We start from the raw sequence: 20979 nt of genomic DNA, 5'->3' as shown, positions 1-20979 counted from the left end.
CATCCCTGACTGCTCCTGCCTGTTCCTGCCTGCTCCTGCCCAACCCTGCATCCTCCTGCCCGTCCCTGCCTGCTCCCACTCATCCCTGACTGCTCCTGCCTGTCCCTGCCTGCTCCCGCCCATCCCTGCCTGCTCCCGCTCGTCCCTGCCTGCTCCTGCCCGACCCTGCATCCTCCTGCCCGTCCCTGCCTGCTCCCACTCATCCCTGCCTGCTCCTGTCTGTCCCTGCCTGCTCCTGCCCGTCCTAGGCCCCGCCCCCACGCTCCGTGGGTGGCGGGGGGGGGGATTTGGGGGTGCCCGTGGGAATAAACTGGGTCCCCCCTCCCACGGCGTCTCCGATTGGCTGCTCCGATGCAGGAGGCGGGCGAACGGAGGGGGGGAGGCAGCCAATCAGAAGGGGGGGGCTGCCCGCAGGCAGGGGCTGGGGGGGGGTGATGTTTGCACATGGGGGGGGTGTGTATGTGCGCACGTGGGGGGGGTGCACGTGGGGGGGTGCGTACACACGGGGGGGTGCACGTGTGTGGGGGTGTGCACGGGGGGGTGCACGCACAGAGGGGTCGGAGCGGGGGGTGTTGCACTTCCCTGTGAGCGTGCCCCGGTGCACACGCGTGGGGGGGGGGGGGGCGCTCCCTTCCGCGTGTGCATCGCGCGTGCATGCACGGGGGGGCGCACCTCCCCCTCGGTCCCCGCGCGCGCGCAGGGCGCTGCACCCCCCCCCACCCCCCTCCGCTTTTCCTCCCGTGTCCCCCGCCGCCCTCCCTCCCCCCCTCCCCGCGCGTGTGGCCCCGCGCGTGCCGCCGCCCCCCGCCCCGGGGCCGCGTCGCTCGGGGGCGGGAGGAGGCGGCGGCGGCGCCGCGGGGCTGCGCTCGGCAGCGCCCGAACCGGGGCCGAACCGCTCCGAACCCCTCCGAACCTTTCCGAACCGCTCCGAACCTTTCCGAACCTCTCCGAGCCCTTCCGAACCGCTCCCATCGTTCCGAACCTCTCCGAACCGTTCCGAACGGCTCCGAGCGGGGCCGTACCGGGCCGTACCGGGCCGTACCGAGCCCAGCGCCCGCCCCGCCGCCGCCTTTTCCCCCCCTCCACCATCCAGCCAGTAATTTTCCAAGCCCGGTCGGCGCTTCCCGGTTGAGCTGCCCGGAGGATCGGCGGGGCCATGGGAGACAAAGGCACCCGGTGAGTGGGGCCGGGGGCGGGGGGGAGCACCCCGAGGGGGGGGAGCAGCCCCGGGCAATGGCGGCGGGGGGGGGGGAGGCGGCGGGGAGGTGTGTGGGGATCCCGAAACGCCTCCGCCGCCCGTGTCAGCGCTGCCTGCTCGCTGCCTGCTCGCTGCCTGCACCGCCCCAGCCCCGGGCTCGGCTGCAACATCTGGGCACCGCTGTCCCGCGGCTGCGGGGGGGTTCCCTGGGTCCCCCCCGGGGTCCCCTCGTTGTCGGGGTGCGAAGCGGGAACCGGCCTCTACACCCCCGCCCAGGGCTGGTGGCTTGAGGCCGGGCGGGTTGTGGGGGGGATGTCCAGGGGGACCCACCCCGCTGCCTGCACCCCCGGGGTGCCACGGGGCTGAGTTTGGGGCGTTATCGCTCTTTTCCCAGCTGATTTGGGGCCTGGATGGGTTTTTTTGGGGGAGGGGGTGTCACCCCAGCTCTTCCCACTCGTGGTTCGGGTGGGAGCCTGGAGAGACCCCCAGGACCCGGGGCCCTGGGGGGTGTGGGCGTGTGTGTGTCCCCCGTGATATTTGGGGGGTGTTCGGGAGCACGTGCCAGGCCTGGAGGCGCGGGGACCATGACGGCAGGCGACGCCTTGGTCCCGCGGGAGCCACCGCCATGGCTGCCATCCTTTGGGACCCCCCCCGTGCCGATAACGGGGGACCCTCTGCCCCCCCGTCCCCTCCGTGCATGTCCCAGGGCTGTGGGTGCGGAGCGCGGCAGAGATGCACAGACCCCAGGAAAGGGCTTTCGGGGTGCTGGCGAGAGTGTGGTGACCCCCACCAGCGCATGCGTGGGGCTTCTGGGGGGGTCACAGGTGTCCCCGTCTGTCTCTGGCTGTTGCGGCGGGGTGGCCGAGGGGTTAATGCTCCAGCTCCATGCTCCCCGTCACCCCGGTCCCCTTCTGACACCTCTCTGGCCCCTGGAGCACCCCATCGTTAATTATTTAGGCCCCGGGACTTAGGGGTGCTCCCGCTCGCCCCCCAACACCAGCAGGCAGGCGAGGGGGTGGCACTGCCCTCCCCCCGTCCCCCCCACCATGGCACCTGGGTGTCACGGCCAAGGTGGCTTCGGCACGGCCGATGTCACCCCGTGCTCCGCGGCAGGAGGGAAGGACGAAGGGGTCCGGCCCTGCTTTGGCAGAACCTTCCAGAAACGCTGCAGCTTTTCGGGGTGGCAGGATGGGATTTGGGGGGCTCTCCAGTATTTGGGGGTGTCGCTGCTGGATGGGGCTGCCCGGGTGCTGCTGCCCTGGCCGTGGCCGACAGCACCCGGGGCTCAGCATCCCGAATTCTTGAGCACTGGCGCGTTGCACCCCCGGAGCGGGCGAGCAGCCCCCCAACCCAGAGTCAGGGGGCTGGGGGGGAGCCCCACTTTCACAGCAGCAGAGCTGGAGCACCCACTGGCTTCCCCCCACCACCCTCCGCGTTGGGTGCAATCGCTGGGATGCAGCTGGTTCGGCCCCGGGAGATTTTTGGGTGCCAGGGGAAGGGGAGCGAGCGGCGTTCCCATAGGCTGGCAGCACCGGCGGGCAGGCATGCGGGCAGGACAGGCAGGAGCTGGTCGTCCCCCTGCCCACGCAGCGTGTACGGAGGGAGCCAGGGTGGGGGGGGGATTAGGCTGACAAATCTCCCCCCCTCGTCCCCGTTTCCCTTTTGGCTCCGGTTCAGAGCTCCGACCCCGAATCTGCGCGGATTCATCCCAAAAGCGCTGGAGAGTGATCAGGGGGGTTCGGCTGCGGGAGCTGATTTACCAGCAGATACCCCAAAAGCACCATTTCTGCGGATTCCTCTGGTGCCAGCGTGGGGCCACCCCACTTTTCTTGGGGTTCCCCGCTCCGCGTCTGCCACCAACTGGGCTCGGTGCTGGTGAGGTTTGGGGTCACCCCGCTCCCGGTGTGGCCCTGGGTGCTCCCTGCAGGGTGAGGATCACACCCAGGATGCAGCCAAACCCCCAGTGTGGGGTGTGGAACCCCCCCTCCTCCTCCCCCGGGTTTGGTGGGGGGCTCGGGGGGCTCCGTGCGTCATCGTGCCGCCGTTCCCAGCCTCCCGCCGAGCCCCCTTCAAAGCTCCACGGTGGGAAGAGCCGGAGGAAGCGGCTCGGCGGAGTAAACAGGCGAGTTTGTGGCTTCTGGCACCGCCGGGGACCGGGCCAGCCCCGGCCGCCGCCAAACCCATCGCCTAATTCTTTTCAGCTTCTCCAAAAAACATACATCACCCCCACGCCAGCTCCTCCCGCCCAGCACCCAACTGGGGTGGCCGCAGCTCCGTGGGTACCCGCTGGCCTCTGTGGGCCAGCGGGATGCTCGGCCGGTGGCCCGTGGTTTTGAGCTGCGTCGGAGGGTGTTTTCCTGGTGGTCAGCGGAGACGAGGCTGGAGCCCTGCGGTGGTCCCAGCGCGGCAGAACCCACCTCAGCACCCCTACGGTCCCATCCTGCCCCTCTGCGGCATCAAACCACGTTAGGGCTGACCAGGGGTGCGCTGAGGTCCCGGCATCCCGCTCATCCCCCTGGGATGAAGCCGTAGGGTCCGGGAGCGGGACAGGGATCTCGGCTGGGAAGAGAAGGAGCCGTGGAAGGTGGCTCGGGGAGGGGAGATTCCTGCTTCCTGGATGTTGTTTGGAGAATAAACTCTGGTAATAACAGCAGGATCCAGACACATCCCGGATCCCTCAGCCAAGGCGTTTCCTTGCCAAGGAAGCCGGCGAAGCTCCCACCCAGCCGGGGATGCAGCGGGGATGGATGCGGTGGGGATGGATGCAGCAGGGATGCAGTGGGGATGCGGGATGCAGCGTCCGGCCCATGGGATGCTCTTCGTGCTTTGGGATCAGCTCCAGGCTCATCCCGGCCCGGCTGGCGTGGAGCCACCGGCCGCCGCCGCCGTGGGGTTATGCCGGAGCGTGTGATGTGGTTGCTGGCGGCTTCGTTATCCCCGGAGGTCCCTTCTAACGCGGCTCTGGCTAATTAGATCTGCCCGCTGGCCCCATTAGCGTGAGAGCCAATGAAAACGCCGGCTCCTCCGCCCCAAGTTCAAAGGCAATCGATGGCGTTGCCGTCAGACCCCCCTGGCTCTGATGCCCAGGGGTATCAAATCCTCGTAAATCTTCGCAACGGCCCCCACTCAATTATCAGCCACCAAATAAAGCGATCGGGGACGTGCGCCTAACGAGCTCATTAAGGTACCGGATCAATAGCAGGGTGGGTGGGAGAGTGGCATCGGGGCCTTGCGGCAGCGTGCCGGGGGGCTTGGGGGGCAGCGGGGCTACCAGCCCATGGCATGGGGCCCCCCGGGCTCGGAAATCGCCGGTGGGCAGCGGCCGTTGGGGTGACTTATCCTGCCTCGTGTCTCCGGCGTTTCGACACCAGGAAGGGCCGGAGGGGGAGGGAAGGCCCCGCGCTTCCTCCTTCCCTCCCTCCGGATCCGGCAGCGGGCTGAGGGTCCCACCGGCATCTGGTGGCCACCGTGGCCCCGCGTGGCCTCTTCCCCCGCTCCCGTGGGGGCTTTTGGACAAAGCTGCCTGTTGGGACGGGGCAGCCGCGGGCGTCTTTCTGGGGGGCAACCGGGGGTCTTGCACCCATGGTACAAGGCCACCTCAGGCCGCTGCACCCATAGTGTGGGGTCACCCCAGGCTCCTACACCCAGAACACGGGGTTTGGCGGGGCTCCTGCACCCAAAATGTGGGGCCACCTCCTGTCCCCGTGGAGCCAGGGCGGGTGGGTGCCGGGGAGGAGCCGTGAGTAATTATTTCCTGCTCGGCACTTGTGCGGCGCCTGCCATCCATCTCGCCTTCGCAGGGCTTCGTTAGCGGGTTTGTGTAACGAGGGATGGGCAGGAGGCCTCGCCGCTGCCCCCCAGCACCCCGCAGCGTCCCCGGGGGGGTCCTGGCTGAGCCTCCACCCTTTGGATTCGTTTCCCGGCGCTTCCCGGTGCAGCTCGGGGTCAGGATCATCACGGCGCTGACCCCGGTGAGAGCCCTTCTCCGGGGTCTCCCCTGGCTGCTGGTCCCCAGGGTGGGGGGGATGTGGGGGGACAGGCTGGCAGAGCCAGCTTTTATGTAACGCCTCATTAATTACCCAGAAGAATCCCCCTGTTAATTGCTCTGGGCTCTCAGGAGGATGGCATCGCCGTCTCCATCCCTGGCTCTTGAGGCTGAGGGGTCTGATCATCCCTTGGCCTTAAAAAGCAATTAATTAATTAATTAATTGCGGGGAAGGGGAAATGCTGCGTAACGGCGCTGTCGCCTTTCCCTGATGAGCCCAGGCCCTTTATTTGCCCCCCCAGCCCCCCATTTATTTAATTGCAGCAGCGGAGAGGCCGCCCGGGAAGGGCCAGCGGGATGTTCCTGACATTCCCGGTGGCTTCGGGACAACCCGCGGTTTGTCCCCTTATGGGCCTGGCAGAGGATTTAGCAGCAGCCCCTGTTGTCTCCTGGGGCTCCTCTGGGGTCAGGGGAATAAGTGTGCCCCCCCCCCAGTCCCCGCTGGTTCCCCCCCGCCAGTCCCTGTGCTCCCTTGGCGGTGGCCTGACAGCCGGGCTGGATCCTGCCGTGGTCCCCAGCCAGAGCTTGGCTGGGCCCTGCGGGGGTGGGGGGGGATGTGGGGACATGGGGATACAGGGATATGGGGACATAGGAATGTGGGGACATGGGGTCACAAGGATGCGGGGATGTGGGGACATGGGGACGTGGGGACATGGAGATGTGGGGTTACAGGGATGTGGGGACATGGGGATGTGGGGACATGGAGACGTGGGGTTACAGGGATGTGGGGACATGGGGATGTGGGGATATGGGATGCGGGGGTACAGGGACATGGGTGCAGAGATGTGGGGACATGGAAGTAGGGATGCGAGGATGTAGGGACACAGGGATTCAGGGGTGTGGGGACACAGATGTGGGGACACAGGGATGTAGGGACACAAAGAAAAAGGGATTTAGGGACACGGGGATTGAGGGAAGCAGAGATGTGGGGGTACAGGGATGTGGGGACACAGAAGCAGGGATGCAAGGATGTAGGGACACAAGGGTTCAGGGGTGTGGGGACACAGGGACACAGCAATGCGAGGACATTGGGATGTGGGGACACGGGGATTCAGGGATGTGGGGACACAGGGATGTTGGGACACAGGGATGCAGAGATGTGGGGACACAGGGACACAGAGATGTGGGGACACCGGGATGTGGGGACACGGGGATTCAGGGAAGCAGAGATGTGGGGCCACAGGGCCACTCGCGCTGTCCCTCCCCACCACGGGCCCTGCCCACAGCCTGCACGGGGGCGAAGCCGCCCCGTTGCCGTGGGGGGGGGCAGGGCGCCTCCTCTTCTTGCTGGTTTCCCATGTTGGGGTGTCCCTGTGCTCCCCACTTTCCCCTCGTGCAGACACACGAGGGCTGGGGAGACGTGGGGAAACTGAGGCCCGGCAAGGCCCGGGGGTGATGCCCAGCGTCAGAGCATCCTCCTGCCTCGGGGGTGGGTGATGCCGGGGGGAGCAGCTCAGCACCCGACCCCCCTCCAGCCTCAGCTCAGCACCAACACGTGGGCTCGGGGGTGAGGGACACCCTGGCACGGTGTGGGGACAAGGGACACCCCAACACGTGCAGCAGGTCCGTCTCGAGGCCGTGGGGTGAGGGTCCGTCCCGGCAGCGCCTGGTACTTCAGCGGAGGGGAATTATTTTTCCCAGCCTGAACCGCCGGCGCTAAATCTTCCCCGGGTGGTTTTAATGGAATTTAGAGGCGAGGAGGGATTATCCCAGGAGAACCCGTTACGGGTGGCTTCGTGCCAGGGCAGCCTCTGGACAGCCGCCGAAAGCTGGGAGCCCTGCCTGCCCCTGCCTGAGCCCTGCCTGCAGCGGGCAGGACGGGGGTGCTGGTCTCTCCCTGCCTGCAGCGGGCAGGACGGGGGTGCTGGTCATTCCCTGCCTGCAGCGGGCAGGATGGGGGTGCTGGTCTCTCCCTGCCTGCAGCGGGCAGGACGGGGGTGCTGGTCTCTCCCTGCCTGCAGCGGGCAGGACGGGGGTGCTGGTCTCTCCCTGCCTGCAGCGGGCAGGACGGGGGTGCTGGTCTCTCCCCCTTTTCAATACCCCTGTGTGCAGCACAAACCATATTTTTGAATTTATTTTCAGGGAATTAGAAATAAATTAAAGCCATGAGCAGAGCGGGGGGTGCACGGAACCTCGCACGGCCCCTTGCACTGGACTTTTCACGGCAGGGACTTTGTGCAGCACCTTGCACGCACCGTGCACGGCTGGCCCCTTGCACGACGCCTTGCACACGCAGTGCCTTTGCACGGCACTTTGCACTGCACCCTGCACCAGCAGTGGCCTTTGCACGGCCCCATGCACCTTGCACGGCCCCTTGCACAACCCCTTGCACACACAGCACCTTTGCACAGCCCCTTGCACTGGACTTTTCATGGCAGGGGCTTTGTGCAGCACCTTGCACGGCACTTTGCACTGCACCCTGCTCAGCAGTGGCCTTTGCATGGCCCCTTGCGCCTTGCACTGCTCCTTGCACGGCTGGGCCTTTGCACGGCCCCTTGCACAGAACTTTGCACAACAGGGCCTATGTGCAGCACCTTGCACAGCCGCTTGCGTGGCCCCTTGCACAGCATCTTGCACAGCAGTGGCCTTTGCACGGCCCCACACACCTTGCACGGCACTTTGCACTGCTCCTTGCACAGCAGGCCGCTTGCACGGCCCCTTGCACACCCCCTTGCATGACGCCTTGCATGGAACCTTGCACCACAGTGGCCTTTGCACGGCCCCACACATCTTGCACAGCCCCATGCACCTTGCACGGCTCCTTGCACCCGACTTTTCACGGCAGGGACTTTGTGCAGCACCTTGCACGCACCTTGCACGGCAGAGCCTTTGCACAGCCCCTTGCACGGCTCCTTGCACTGGAATTTTCACGGAGGGGGCTTGGTGCAGCACCTTGCACAGAACCTTGCACGGCCCCTTGCACGCCCAGGCCTTTGTGCCCCGCCCCCCCCCCCCCCCCCCCCCCCCCCCCGCAGCCCCCAGGCTTCCTGCCCTGCTCAGACCCTGCAGGGACCACCCCCCACCCCCAAAAACGGACGAGCCCTCACGCCCCCCCCATGCCAGCTCTCCCTGCCTGTTGCAGGCAAGGGGCCAAACCCCTCCGTGGTGTAACCCCCTGCCTCCACGCCGGCCCCCTCCCACCCCAAAGTGGTAAACTGAGGCAGGGCTGGCTGCTGCCCTGGGGTGTGGAGGGTTTGGGGGGGGGGCGAGTGTCCAGGCCCCCAATACCATGTTGGGGTCAGGGACTGTCACCTGCCAAGCTGCTAACACCCCCCCCCCCCTCTTTTTCAGGGTGTTTAAGAAAGCCAGTCCCAACGGGAAGGTAAGTGGGGGACTGGGGGGGTCCCTGGGGAGGGAGGGGCAGGGACCTGGTGCTTCCTGGGGTGACACACCCCCCCCCACAGATCCTGCGAGCACAGCCAGGAGTGGGGGGTGGGCATGTACGCAGCCCCCCAAAGATGCCCCCCAAGCCACTTGCTGCCACGCCAGCTGGAAGAGAAACTGAGGCACGGTTGGGTTTTGGGGCGGTGCCAAAGGTCAGGGGGTTCAGTCGGTGGCAGAGCTGCCCTATGCCCCCCCCCCCGGGGTGGAGCAGACAGCTGGGGTGCAGGCAGCCTTGCCCGTGGGGTGGTTGTGGGTCTGGGGTGGGGGGGTGATGGACTCCAGTGGGTCCCCCCCTCAGGGGGCACACCCCCCCCCCCACCCCGCAGCTCTGCCAGCACTGATCCAACCACGGGAACTTGGGGGGCTGCTCGGGGCACCCCTGACTGACCCCCCCCCCTCACCCCGCAGCTCACTGTCTACCTGGGGAAGAGGGATTTCGTGGATCACATCGACGTGGTGGACCCTGTGGGTACGTGGAGGCTGGGGGGGGGGATTAATTCGGGGGGGGGGGTGGGGGGGCTTGCTTGAGCCTGCCTGAGTGGGAGGGAAGGATTTTGGGGAGCAGGGACCCCCCAGAAGATGCCCTGGGGGCAGTGGCCTCATCCCTAAGGGACAGTCGCTGGAGAAACCCCTGCGCTGAGGAGTCAGAAAATAATAATAATAGTAATAAAATAAAATAATAATAATAATAATAATAATAATAATGTTTTATTGCTCATTTAAGCTGCCTGCAGCTTCCATAGATTAATTACCCGGGCGGGCAGAGCCCCGCCCCCCCCCAGCCTCTCATCCTGCAGAGCAAAAGCTTTAAAAATATTTATAAATCTGGAGATAAAGTCGTCCCCGGTGGCAGGCGCGCGGCTGGTTGTGCACGAAGCCACTGCGGGGCTCCTGGGGGGGTCCCCGGTGCAGCCCCCCCTCCCCGTGTCTTGGTGTGTCCCCGCTGTGTGTGGCGGGTGCAGCCTGTCCCCTTCCTGGCACTGTGTCCCCACCCAGTCCCAGCTGGCAGCTCTGGGGGGTAAAGGGGGGGCATGTCTTTTCCTAACCCTGCCGATGTCCCCCCCCCACCATCTCTGCTGGTATCCCCCCTTGTCTCTGCCAGTGTCCCCTGTCCCCACTGGTGTCCCCTCTGTCCCTGCCAGGGTCCCCCCATCCCTGCCAGTGTCCCCCTGTCCCTGCCAGTGTCCCCCCGTCCCTGCCGGTGTCCCCCCTGTCCCTGCCTGTGTCCCTCCCATCCCTGCCAGTGTCCCCCCCATCCCTGCTAGTGTCCCCCCCATCCCTGCTGGTGTCCCCCACCCCTTCCTCCCTGTGTCCCCCCTCCCTGCCAATGTCCCCCCCTGTCCCTGTCAGTGTCCCCTGACGCGCACCGTTCCCTTGCAGACGGAGTGGTGCTGGTGGATCCTGAGTACCTGAAGGAGAGAAAAGGTAACGGGGTCCCTCGTGCCGGGGCCCACGGAGGTGGCCCCACCGCAGGGGACAGCCGGTGTCCTCGGCCTCAGCCTCTCTGGGCCCTCGGGTGACATTTTACAGCTCCCTGTCCCCGTGGCGGGTGGCCTGTCCTGCAGAGGGTGGGGGTCCTGTGGTGGGCACCCCAAGGCACATTGGCTGGTCCCTGGGCTCTGTCCCCGTGTCCCCACCATGGCACCTCCTGGGAGCCACCACCGCGTCCCGGTGCTGGTGGGACTGGGATGAGCCATGAGGCCACCACGCCATGAGGCCATCATGCCATGATGCCACCATGCCATAATGTCACTGTGCCATAAATGTCACCCTGCCATGATGCCACCATGCCATGATCCCACCCTGCCATGAGGCCACCATGCTGTGATGTCACCGTGCCATAATGCCACCGTGCCATGATACCACTGTGCCATGATACCACAGTGCCGTAGTGTCACCATGCCATGATGTTCCCATGCCATAAATCCACCATGCCATGATGTCACCCTGCCATGATGCCACCATGCCATAATGTCACCATGCCATGATACCACTGTCATGTCACCATGTCATGATGTCACCATGCCATGATGCCACCATGCCATTAATGTCACCATGCCATGATGTTACGATGCCATTAATGTCACATTGCCATGATGCCACCATGCCATAATGTCACCATGCCATGATACCAGTGTCATAATGTCACCATGTCATGATGTCACCATGTCATAACGCCACCATGCCATTAATGTCACCATGCCATGATACCACTGTCATAATGTCACCATGCCATGATGCCACCATGCCATAATGTCACCATGCCATGATGCCACCATGCCATTAATGTCACATTTCCATGATCCGACCCTGCCATGACGCCACCACGCCATGACGCCACCACACCATAATACCACCCTGCCACCAACCTCCGCCCGTTGTCCCCACTTCCCAGTCTTCGTGACCTTGACCTGCGCCTTCCGCTATGGCCGCGAGGACCTGGACGTGCTGGGGCTGACGTTCCGCAAGGACCTTTTTGTGGCCAACGCTCAGGCCTTCCCCCCCGTCCCCGAGGAGAAGAAACCCCTGACGCGGCTGCAGGAGCGGCTGATCAAGAAGCTGGGCGAGCATGCCTACCCCTTCACCTTTGAGGTAGGGTGACAGCGGGTGGCACTGCTCTGGGTGCTCTGGGTGACCCCCCTGGGGGATATTGGGGTCCCCTCTGGCCCTGTAGAGTCATGGTTGGGGGTGAGATGCTGCCACCCCCCATGAAGACGCAGCTTTTGTTAGTGAAGCTTAAAACTCAGGAGCAAAAAGCAGCCACCAGTGGGGAAACTGAGGCACAGGGTGCATGTGTGCGCATGTCTGGGGGCAGTGACACCAACCTGGGGCTCCCCCAAAGCAAAGCGGGGCTTGGACAGCTCTGGCAGGGAATGGGGAGGGGGGTAGACCCCCCCCATTTTGTGCTCCCGCACCCTCAGTTTCCCCAGCGCAGCTTTGACAATGGCAGCCGCCCCCCCCTGCCCCCAGAGCCTGGGGGGGACCTGGTGGCATTTTCCAGGCTCAGAAGCAGCCCTGAGCCCCTGTGAAACAATCTTAATTCCTCCAAATCCCCCAGATTAACAAAAATCCCCACGCCAAAACCATGATATTTTGTAACTCTTTGGGGTTTGAGTCTGGGGAGGCCGAGCCGCTGCCCAAGGCGGATTCGGAGTGGGACTTGGGTTGAACTATGGCCGGAAGGAAAAGGGCACCGTGCAATTAGGAAATGCAATTAGGAAAATGAGGAAATCCTTCCTGGCTGCGGGCAGGAAGGGGACGAGCTGGCAGCACCAAGAAACACCCGGTACCATGGCACCGGGAGGGGATGCAGCACCCGCCCCCACCTCCCGCAGCCGAGCGGGTGATGCCGTGGGTCTCCGGGGCAAAAAGCCAGCGCGGGGATGGGGGTCCCAGCCCCTGAACCACCCCCCTTTACCCTTCAGATCCCCCCCAACCTGCCTTGCTCCGTCACGCTGCAGCCGGGCCCGGAGGACACGGGGAAGGTAAGGTCCCCCCCCAGTCCTTGTGCCAGCGGGCAGTGGTGACCGGCCGTTGGTTGCGGTCCCCTCTTTGAGTGGGGCAAAGGGGTTTCTCTGCCTGCTTCTCTGCTCCCTCCTGGTTTCCAGGCCTGTGGTGTGGACTATGAGGTCAAAGCTTTCTGCGCGGAGAACCTGGAGGAGAAAATCCACAAGAGGTGAGCGGAGAGGATCCATCCAGCCCTGGGGAGAGCAGCGTCCTTGGGGCGCTGGCAGTGGGAAATGGGCACCTCAGTTTGCTACCCATGGTGGGGGTGTGGGGATGGGTTGGAGGTGTCCTCCAGGATGGAGTTGGGATGGAGATGCCCTCCAGGCTGGGATTGGGATGAGGTGTCCTCCAGGATGGGACTGGGAAGGAGATATTTGCTAGACTGGAACTGGAGTTGGGATGGTGATATTCACTAGGATGGAGCTGGGACAGAGATGTCCTCTAGGCTGCTCCTGGGATGGAGATGTTCTCCAGCCTGGGCCTGGGTTGGAGATGTCCTCCAAACTGGGCCTGGGTTGGAGATGTCCTCTAGGCTGCTCCTGGGTTGGAGATGTTCTCCAGACTAGTCCTGGGATGGAGATGTTCTCCAGACTAGTCCTGGGGTGGAGATGTCCTCCAGGCTGGGATGGAGATGTCCTCCAGGCTGGTCCTGGGTTGGAGATGTTCTCCAGACTAGTCCTGGGATGGACATGTCCTCCAAACTGGCCCTGGGATGGAGATGTCCTCCAAGCTGGGGCTGGGCTGGTGATGGTCTCCAGGATGCAGATGTTCCCCAGGATGGAGCTAGGATGAAGATGTTTTCCAGGGTTGGGATGAGTGAGGGATGATCCAGGGGTTGGGATGGAGACATCCGCTGCTGCGCCGCAGGCCAGGAGCCCAGTGCTGCCATGGTGTGGGGCCTGGCATGGCCATGGGGCTGCCCCCTTGCCACACCATCCTTCTCCTGACCCAGCAGACCAGAAGAAAAGAGGGATTTGACCCAAAACGGGCCTGGGTTCTCCTCTCGCTGTGTCCCCCCAGGAACTCGGTGCGGTTGGTGATCCGTAAAGTCCAGTACGCGCCAGAGCGACCCGGCCCCCAGCCCATGGCAGAGACCACCCGGCAGTTCCTCATGTCAGACAAACCGCTGCACCTCGAGGCATCCCTGGACAAGGAGGTGGGCGAGGACCGGGGAGGGGACACCGGTGGGGTGACCCTGGGGAGGATGGGGACCTCACCATCCCCAATCCTTTGCTCCCCACAGATCTACTACCACGGAGAACCCATCAGCGTCAATGTCCACGTCACCAACAACACCAACAAGACAGTGAAGAAGATCAAAATCTCAGGTGAGAAATGGGGTTTTGCCCCCCTTGGCCACTGTCTCCATCCCCATGGGGGCCCTCCCCGACCCCCCGTCTCTCTATCTCTCACCCCAGTGCGCCAGTATGCCGACATCTGCCTCTTCAACACCGCCCAGTACAAGTGCCCGGTGGCCGTGGAGGACGCCGAGTGAGTACTGGGGACATGGCGAGGGGCCCCGGGGACCTTGGAGTAGCCTTGGAGGTCTCCTGCCCCAGTGCAGCCGCAGTGGGATGTTGCATTCAGTGAACAGGTCCTGGTGGGAGGAGCGGGGAGATGAGACCCTTTCTTTGATGGAACCATAGGGGATGTCACCCTCTGGGTCCCCCTGGCCAGAGATGAACTCCAGGCTGGGGCAGGGACAGAGATGTCTGCTGCATTGGGACTGGAGTTGGGGTGGAGATGTTCCCCAGACTGGGACTGGAATGGAGTTGGGGTGGAGATGTTCTCCAGGTTGAGACTAGGATGGAGTTGGGATGGAGGTGTTCTCCAGACTGGGATGGAATTGGGATGGAAATGTTCTCCAGACTGGGCCTGGGATGGAGATGTCCCTGGGATGGAGAAGCCCCGGGTGGCCTGTGGATCTGTCGTAGCCAGGGGGCAGCTGGGTTGCTGACTGATGGTGGCTCTTGTCCCCAGCGACATGGTGGCCCCGAGCTCGACGTTCTGCAAAGTCTACACCCTGACCCCCTTCCTGGCCAACAACCGGGAGAAGCGGGGGCTGGCGCTGGACGGCAAGCTCAAGCACGAGGACACCAACCTGGCCTCCAGCACGCTGTGAGCCCCGCCCCGACCCCGCTGCGGGGGCTCCTGATCCCCCCAACAGTTTGGGGAGGGGCTTGGAGCAGGACTGAGCTCTGGGGGGGATCCAGCTCGGGGTGGAGGAGACCTGGCGGGGGGGACCTTGAGGAGGATGGGGGGGGCTGGTGGCCGTGAACATCCCCTGGCTGATGCCACCTGCTCCTTCCTCCAGGTTAAGAGACGGAGCCAACAAGGAGATCCTGGGCATTATTGTGTCCTACAAGGTCAAGGTGAAGCTGGTGGTGTCACGAGGAGGGTGAGTTTTGGGGACACCCCCCCCCCCGTGGTGCTGCTCCCCCTCTTTTCCCTTGGTCTCCTTTGGGCTTGGGACCGGCCTTGGTTTGTGTGTGTGTCCCCCCCCGCGGATGCTGCGCGGTCCCCAGGGATGGGGTGACAAGCCAAAGGGCAGGTGGCCCTTTCTGGGGACACCAGGGTGGCCACTGGGCGGGGGGGGGGGGCGTTAATCCACATGACACCCCCCTGGCTCACCCCCCTCCTCTTTGCTGCAGCCCCTTTTGCAGGATGGGGCCCTGCTTGCGGCCCTCCCGCACCACGGATGGGGCCCGTTGCCCCCTCAAACCCACCCCCCCCACCCCGGGGACACAAAGTGGGGGGGACACAAGGTGGGGGGGACACAAGTTGGGGTGTGGCGTGTCTTTGGGGAGTGGTGACTAATCTATCGTCTCCTTTGACCCACACCAGCCTGCTGGGGGACCTCGCCTCCAGGTAACACCCCCCCCCGCCAAACACCCCCAAATCGCAGCCCCCCCCCCCCCCCAGTCATTACACCCCCCAGCCCCTCAGTCCCCTCCACTGCCACCCCCCCTGTCCCTACGCTCTCCCTTGGGAGAGACTCCGGGGCTTTCCTGCTCTCCATCCTCATGTCCCTCCTGTCTCGTGGGGCCCCACAGGGACCCCCCCAGGCTCCCCCCCGTGCTTGGGGCTATCCCCGCCCCCCCCGCTGCCCCCCCCCCACTGCGCCTGCTGAGCGCTGGGCAACTCGGTGCACCTCCTCCATCCCTCCCGCAGCCTAAACCCGGGGGATTTGGCTTCCCCAGCTGCTGTTAAGCTGCTAAAAAGCAGATTTTTTGCCTCGTTGATCCCCTCCCTCATGCCTGGGGGGGGGGGGGGGCGTGGGGCGTTTTTTTTTTACGCTGATCCCGAACCACGGGGTCAAGCTCAAGCAAGAAGCGCGGTAGCTCCAAAGAGGCTCCGCGGAGGATAATAGAGGTTTTTACCCGGCTTTTGGTCTCCCCAGCAGCTGAAATGTGGGGTGCTGCTCTCCCCCCCACCCCGCAAAAAAAAATTTGCCCCGCTCTGCCTGCACTTTGCCCGTGTTTTACCCCGGTATTTCTCGCAGCGACGTGGCGGTGGAGCTGCCCTTCACGCTGATGCATCCCAAACCCAAGGAGGAACCAGCCCACCGGGACGGTGAGTGGGCTCCGGGTGTGGGGCAGCCCCCGCTTTGGGGTGATTTGGGGTGGGGAGGGGTGGGGGGGGGAGCTGGGGCGGGGGGTTAACCCACTCCCCTGTCTGTGCCAGCGAGGCTGTGCGGTGCCCCATGGAGATTTTTAGCTCCTGTTGAGCCCTTGGCAAGAAAATCCCGGGGCTAAAACCATGAGGGTGCTGCCACCTGCCCCCCCCAGTGCAGGGAAACCCCGGGGGGGGTCACCCCCCCTCCTCGGTGGGACGGTGGGGACAACCCTGGTGTCTGCGGTGACTAACCCTGTGCCATCCTCTGTTCAGTTCCAGAGAACGAAGCGCCCATAGACACAAATCTGATAGAGCTTGACACAAAGTAAGAAATGGAAAAAAAAAAAAACCCACAAACCTCCCCCCCCCCACCCCCGGGGGTCTGTGTGGGATCGTGAAGCGTTTAGAGGTTGCATGGGCCCCCCCCCAACCCCCCCCCCCCCACTAACCGTGTCGTGGCGCGATGACTAACCCCGTACCCATCTCGCCTCTCTCCCTCCTCGCCATCTCCCCGCGTGGCTTTCCCCCCACCAAAAAAAAAAAATTAAAAAAAATTAAAATCTAAAAAAATGGGAGAAACCACAATAAGGAAACACCCCCCAGGATCGTGCGTTTTGGGGGGGCGGGAGGGTGTCCCCAGCTTTTGCGTTGCGCCACCCCCCAGCTCCCGTGGTTTTTTTTCTGGAGTAAGTGGGGTTTTTGGGAGGGTTTTTATATATTTTTTTTGTCACCAACTGCGGGTTCCGAGGAGCCAACAAGCGGCGCCGCTCCACGCTCCTGCGCTGCTCAACCCTCTTTGGGGGGGTTTTGGGGGGGGGGGGGGGGCACAGTGAACAAACAGCGGTAAAGCTTTAACAACTGAGGCTGCTTGCAGCAGGAGGGGGGGGTGTTTAAGAGCCCCCCCCCCCGAGCTAAAATACCACTGAACACATGGGAACACCATCACCCTGCGAGCCGGGACAGCGGGTACCCCCAAACCCCGCGCTCGCCACGCGCCCCGTCTTTCCGCCCCCCCCCCCCCCCCCCCCCCGCCAAAGTAAAGCCCCCCCCCCCACCTTCTGTCCCCGCTAGTGACGACGACATCGTGTTCGAAGACTTCGCCCGCCAGCGACTCAAAGGCATGAAGGATGACAAGGAGGATGAGGAGGAGCGCAGATAAGCGAGCCCCCCCCGCCGCCCCCGCCCTGAGGCTCGTGCGCCAGTAACACCCCGACATTAGGCTTCTTCTCTTTTCTATAATTATTAATTTTGGGTTTTTTTTACCTGTACCGGGAGCCCAACGATGGCGAACAGCGATTATAACCTCGTCACTCTTCATCCAGCTGCTGTTTCCCCGTGCAGGGCACGGCCGGGGGTGGGGGGGTGCTTAAAGTGGAGTGGGGGGGGGTCACAGCACCCCTCACCTTATCCCCCCCCTCCCTTCCAACCCCTTTCCCCCCCTCCCTGAGCCCTTTCCTATGAGCTGCATCTTTTATGCGTTTTATATACGTCCAGTCTCTACAGGGAGGGGGGGTGCAGCAGAATTGGGGGGGGTGGTCTTTTCTAGGCAGCCTGCTCATGGGAAAGGGCCCCCCCCACACCTCAGCTGTCCCCTCCGGTCACCCACGGCCTGTCCCCTCCTGCATGTGTCCCCCCCACCCCGGGATGCACGAGCCTGGCTTTGCCTCTTGGCCTATGCCTGAGCCTGGCTTCTCCCCGGCAAAGGCTCGACTCAGCACTGGGGTTTGGACCTGGCAAGATGGGATGGGGGGGGCATCGTTCCCCCCCCTGCTCTTAACCCCTAAATCCTCCTAAAGCAGCCAACCCCGGGGGGGTTGGTGGTTTGGGTTTTTTTTGGTTCAGCTGCGGCGATTTTTACACCAATACAGCTCAGAGCCGGGTGCTGCCGGGGCCAGGGGAGGCCGGAGGGCTCGGAGCTGGCACGCAGGGACGGGGCAGCCCCTGTGGGGCCGTAGCCCCCGTGGCTCTGTAGCCCCTGGGGGTCCGTAACCCCCCCACCCCCGTGGGTCCGTGCTGGTGGCCGCACGATTCTTGGCCCTGGGGGAGGCTGCAAACGCCTCTTCGCAGCCCCAGCAGGACCATGGTGTAATGGCTTTGTTCCCAGCAGGGTTACACCAGGGATGCTTTGCCCCCCCCCAAGCCGCAGAGCTCCCCTGGTTGATGGTCCCCCCCCCAATCTCTCCCTGCATGGGGGTCAAGCACCTATTTTTGGGGGGGGGGGAGGGAAGGGGAACATGACGTTTGCCACCCCGACCAGTGTTTCACCAGATGCTTGAGCCTCCCGGCTTGGCGGTGCCTGTCCTGGGTGCCCAGGACCCCTCCCACCCCACAGACACCCCCCCATGGACCCCCCCCACCGGGGTTTCGGGTCTCCCACCACCGACCGAGAGGCTGTTCCCACTATTTATTGCGCCGTTGCGGTCAGCGTTGGCATCTGAGAGCAATCCGTGGGGATAGCTCCATCCCCGCCCAGTCCAGGGGGGTGCAAAGCTGAGCACCCCCCCCTTATTTTGGGGTGAAGCTGATGGGCAGCGTGGTACTTCTTTTTGTAAAGTGGTTACTTTGTACTGTTCATTGATACCTGCTTCTTTGGTTTCTCCACCATATCTGTGATGTTTCTGTGTTCTGTCAAATAAATTATTCTAGTTTATTAAACTCAGAAAAAAAAAATAAAAAATACAGACCCAGCGCCTGGACGCTTCTGTTGGCTCAGGACTGGGCCAGGTCTCCTCCACTGTGGCACCCCATCGTGGTGCTGGCGGGGGGGAACGGGGGCTCTCACCCCCCTCTCTGCTGCTCTGTCCCACCTCAGCGAGTCACTGCAAACTCCAGGGAGCAGATTTCTGTGTCCCCAGTGTTTCCCGGTCCCGCTGCTCCTGTGCTCAGCTGCACGTTCTCTCACGAGTAGATGAATTTATCCACGCAGTAACGTGGACGTAAGCCTCCCGCAGCATCCCAGCGCCAGCCCCTGTGTTTCCAGCACCCCTGGGGCTGCTGCCTGCCCGTACGGGGGGTGCTGGGGCACCCCTGGGACTTGGTCTCTGCCTCAGCTGCCCCTCCAGACCCCCCTTATCTGGCTGCAGGAGATTTTGGCCACCGTGGTCCCCACCCAAGCTTCAGGCTGGAGCAGAAACCACACAAATCAATGCGAAAATCAAGGCACAGGACTCATGCCAAACTGCCTCTTCCATGCGGGGGGGCACAGAAGAGCCACCTGCCCGGCTCCTGCCACCCCAATGCCCTCGTTGCTCTTTGCTAACATCTGAAATCTTGGTCATTTGGGTGAGAAATGATGAAATGGCTCCCTGCCAGCCAGGGCGAGGCATCAAACCACCACGACGGAGCACCAAGGGACATGGCCAGTGCGGGGGATCCTGCTCCTCCTGCCAGGGACTGGGGCGAGCAGCAGCACCCACTCGGCTCACGGCCACTCGGCCACCCCGTCCTTCTCTGTCCCCTCATTCCCTTTCCATCCCCTCAGTCCTCCATCCCCTCAATCCCTCTCTGTCCCCTCAATCCCTCTCCATCTCCTCATTTCCCCTTGGTCCCCTCATCGCCACACTGATGACAGAGTTCAGAGACACTGTGGGAGCCAGGGAGGAGACGGAGGTTTCTGAACCCCACAATGAGGCCCGGGTGTCATTTTCGAAATGAAATGCAAGGCCATGAGGTACCTGGTGTACTAACGAGCTACTCGTTAAACGAATAACGGCAACCAGCAGAGTCCTCACCAAATCCTCCCGCAGCAGCCCAAGAGCTGGGGGAGCTGAGGTCTCTCCAGTGCTGTGCTGCCCTGTGTTCATCCCCGGGCAGCAAAAGGGAGGAACGACTGGATACCGGGTCTGTGTCCTTGTGGGGTGGGGCAATTTTTGGGGAGGAGTGGCTGGAGAGCTGCCAGTCAGAGAGGGACCTGGGGGGGATTGATTGATAATGAGCCAGCAGTGTGCCCAGGTGGCCAAGAAGGCCAATGGCATCCTGGCTTGTATCAGCACTAGCGTGGCCAGCAGGGACAGGGAAGGGATCTTACCCCTGTGCTCGGCACTGGTGAGGCCGCCCCTCGATTCCTGGGTTCAGTTTTGGGCCCCTCACTCCAAAAAGGCCATTGAATGACTCGAGCGTGTCCAGAGAAGGGCAACGGAGCTGGTGCAGGGTCTGGAGCACAGGTGTGATGGGGAGCGGCTGAGGGAACTGGGGGGGTTTAGTCTGGAGAAGAGGAGGCTGAGGGGAGACCTCATCGCCCTCTGCAACTCCCTGAAAGGAGGGTGCAGAGAGGGGGGATGAGTCTCTTGAACCAAGGAACAAGCACCAGGACAAGAGGGAATGGCCTCAAGCTGCGCCAGGGCAGGGTCAGACTGGCTCTTAGGAAGGATTTCTTTGCAGAAGGGGTTGTTGGGCGTTGGAATGGGCTGCCCAGGGCAGGGGGGGAGTCCCCATCCCTGGAGGGGTTGAAGAGTCGGGCTGACCCAGCGCTGAGGGATCTGGTGGAGTTGGGAACGGTCAGGGTGAGGTTCATGGTTGGACTGGAGGAGCTTCAAGGGCTTTTCCAACCCAGATGATTCTGGGATTCTGAGAATTTGGACGACCCTGGGTGCAAATGGAGGTGTCATGGCCTCCCGAGGAGCAGTGGATGCTCTAGCTGCCAGGGCACCCGCAAGCACAGCCCTGTTGAGCCCAGCCAAGGCCAGCCCGTGCCAGTCCTCCCCCCAGACACAGCCCAGCAGTCATAGAGAACAATGCAAGGCCTCACAGGAGAGGCCCCCACTCCTGAAAAACACCCAGGCACCCTCGCAAAGCTCCCTCCCTGGGAGCAGGAGGAGCCAGGATGGGGGGGAATAACCAAATAACCCCATTTCTAGGCCTGAATTGGGGGACAGCCCCTCAGGGAAGGGCTCTGGCTTGTCCCTGGGTAAAGAAGGAGAAACCTAGAGCACAGCTTGCTCTGGGCAGCATCCACAGCACCGTTCTGGATCAGCTCCAAGCTGGGAAACATCTCCCCAGCTCTGCGTGTCCAGCCCACTCCTCTCCCGGGTGCCTTGCCCTGGGGTCACACCAGAGGGGAAAGCTCTGTGGCCAGCTTGCCTCTGTGAAAACGGGTCCTGAAGGACCTTTCCGTGGTCCCTGGGAGAGCAGAGGTTGGACACATCCATGTCCAATGCAGCTGAGAGCTGCCCCTTGCCACGCTGCTGCTGTGGGGAAGGAGAGCCCGTCCTGAAGTCGGTCCATCTCGGGG

The 20979-nt window shown here is 63.4% G+C and overlaps 1 protein-coding gene across 1 annotated transcript; it reads left to right on the top strand.

Moving 5' to 3' along the window:
- The first annotated feature begins 778 nt into the window (after nucleotides 1-778).
- Nucleotides 779-18437, top strand: ARRB1 (arrestin beta 1). Its single transcript, XM_074860603.1, has 16 exons — nucleotides 779-1176; nucleotides 8535-8565; nucleotides 9036-9096; nucleotides 10008-10052; nucleotides 11023-11219; nucleotides 12053-12112; nucleotides 12236-12303; nucleotides 13155-13290; nucleotides 13378-13462; nucleotides 13553-13625; nucleotides 14115-14252; nucleotides 14449-14532; nucleotides 14979-15002; nucleotides 15637-15707; nucleotides 16023-16074; nucleotides 16821-18437. Exons 1-16 carry the CDS (start codon nucleotides 1157-1159, stop codon nucleotides 16906-16908), a joined length of 1233 nt encoding a protein of 410 aa, XP_074716704.1. The 5' UTR covers nucleotides 779-1156; the 3' UTR covers nucleotides 16909-18437.
- The last annotated feature ends 2542 nt before the right edge of the window (nucleotides 18438-20979 follow it).

Source organism: Strix uralensis, chromosome 2 (assembly GCF_047716275.1).
Source record: "Strix uralensis isolate ZFMK-TIS-50842 chromosome 2, bStrUra1, whole genome shotgun sequence".
NCBI lineage: Eukaryota > Metazoa > Chordata > Aves > Strigiformes > Strigidae > Strix > Strix uralensis.
The sequence above is the reverse complement of the archived record's forward strand: the minus strand, read 5'-3'. Positions and strand labels throughout refer to the sequence as shown.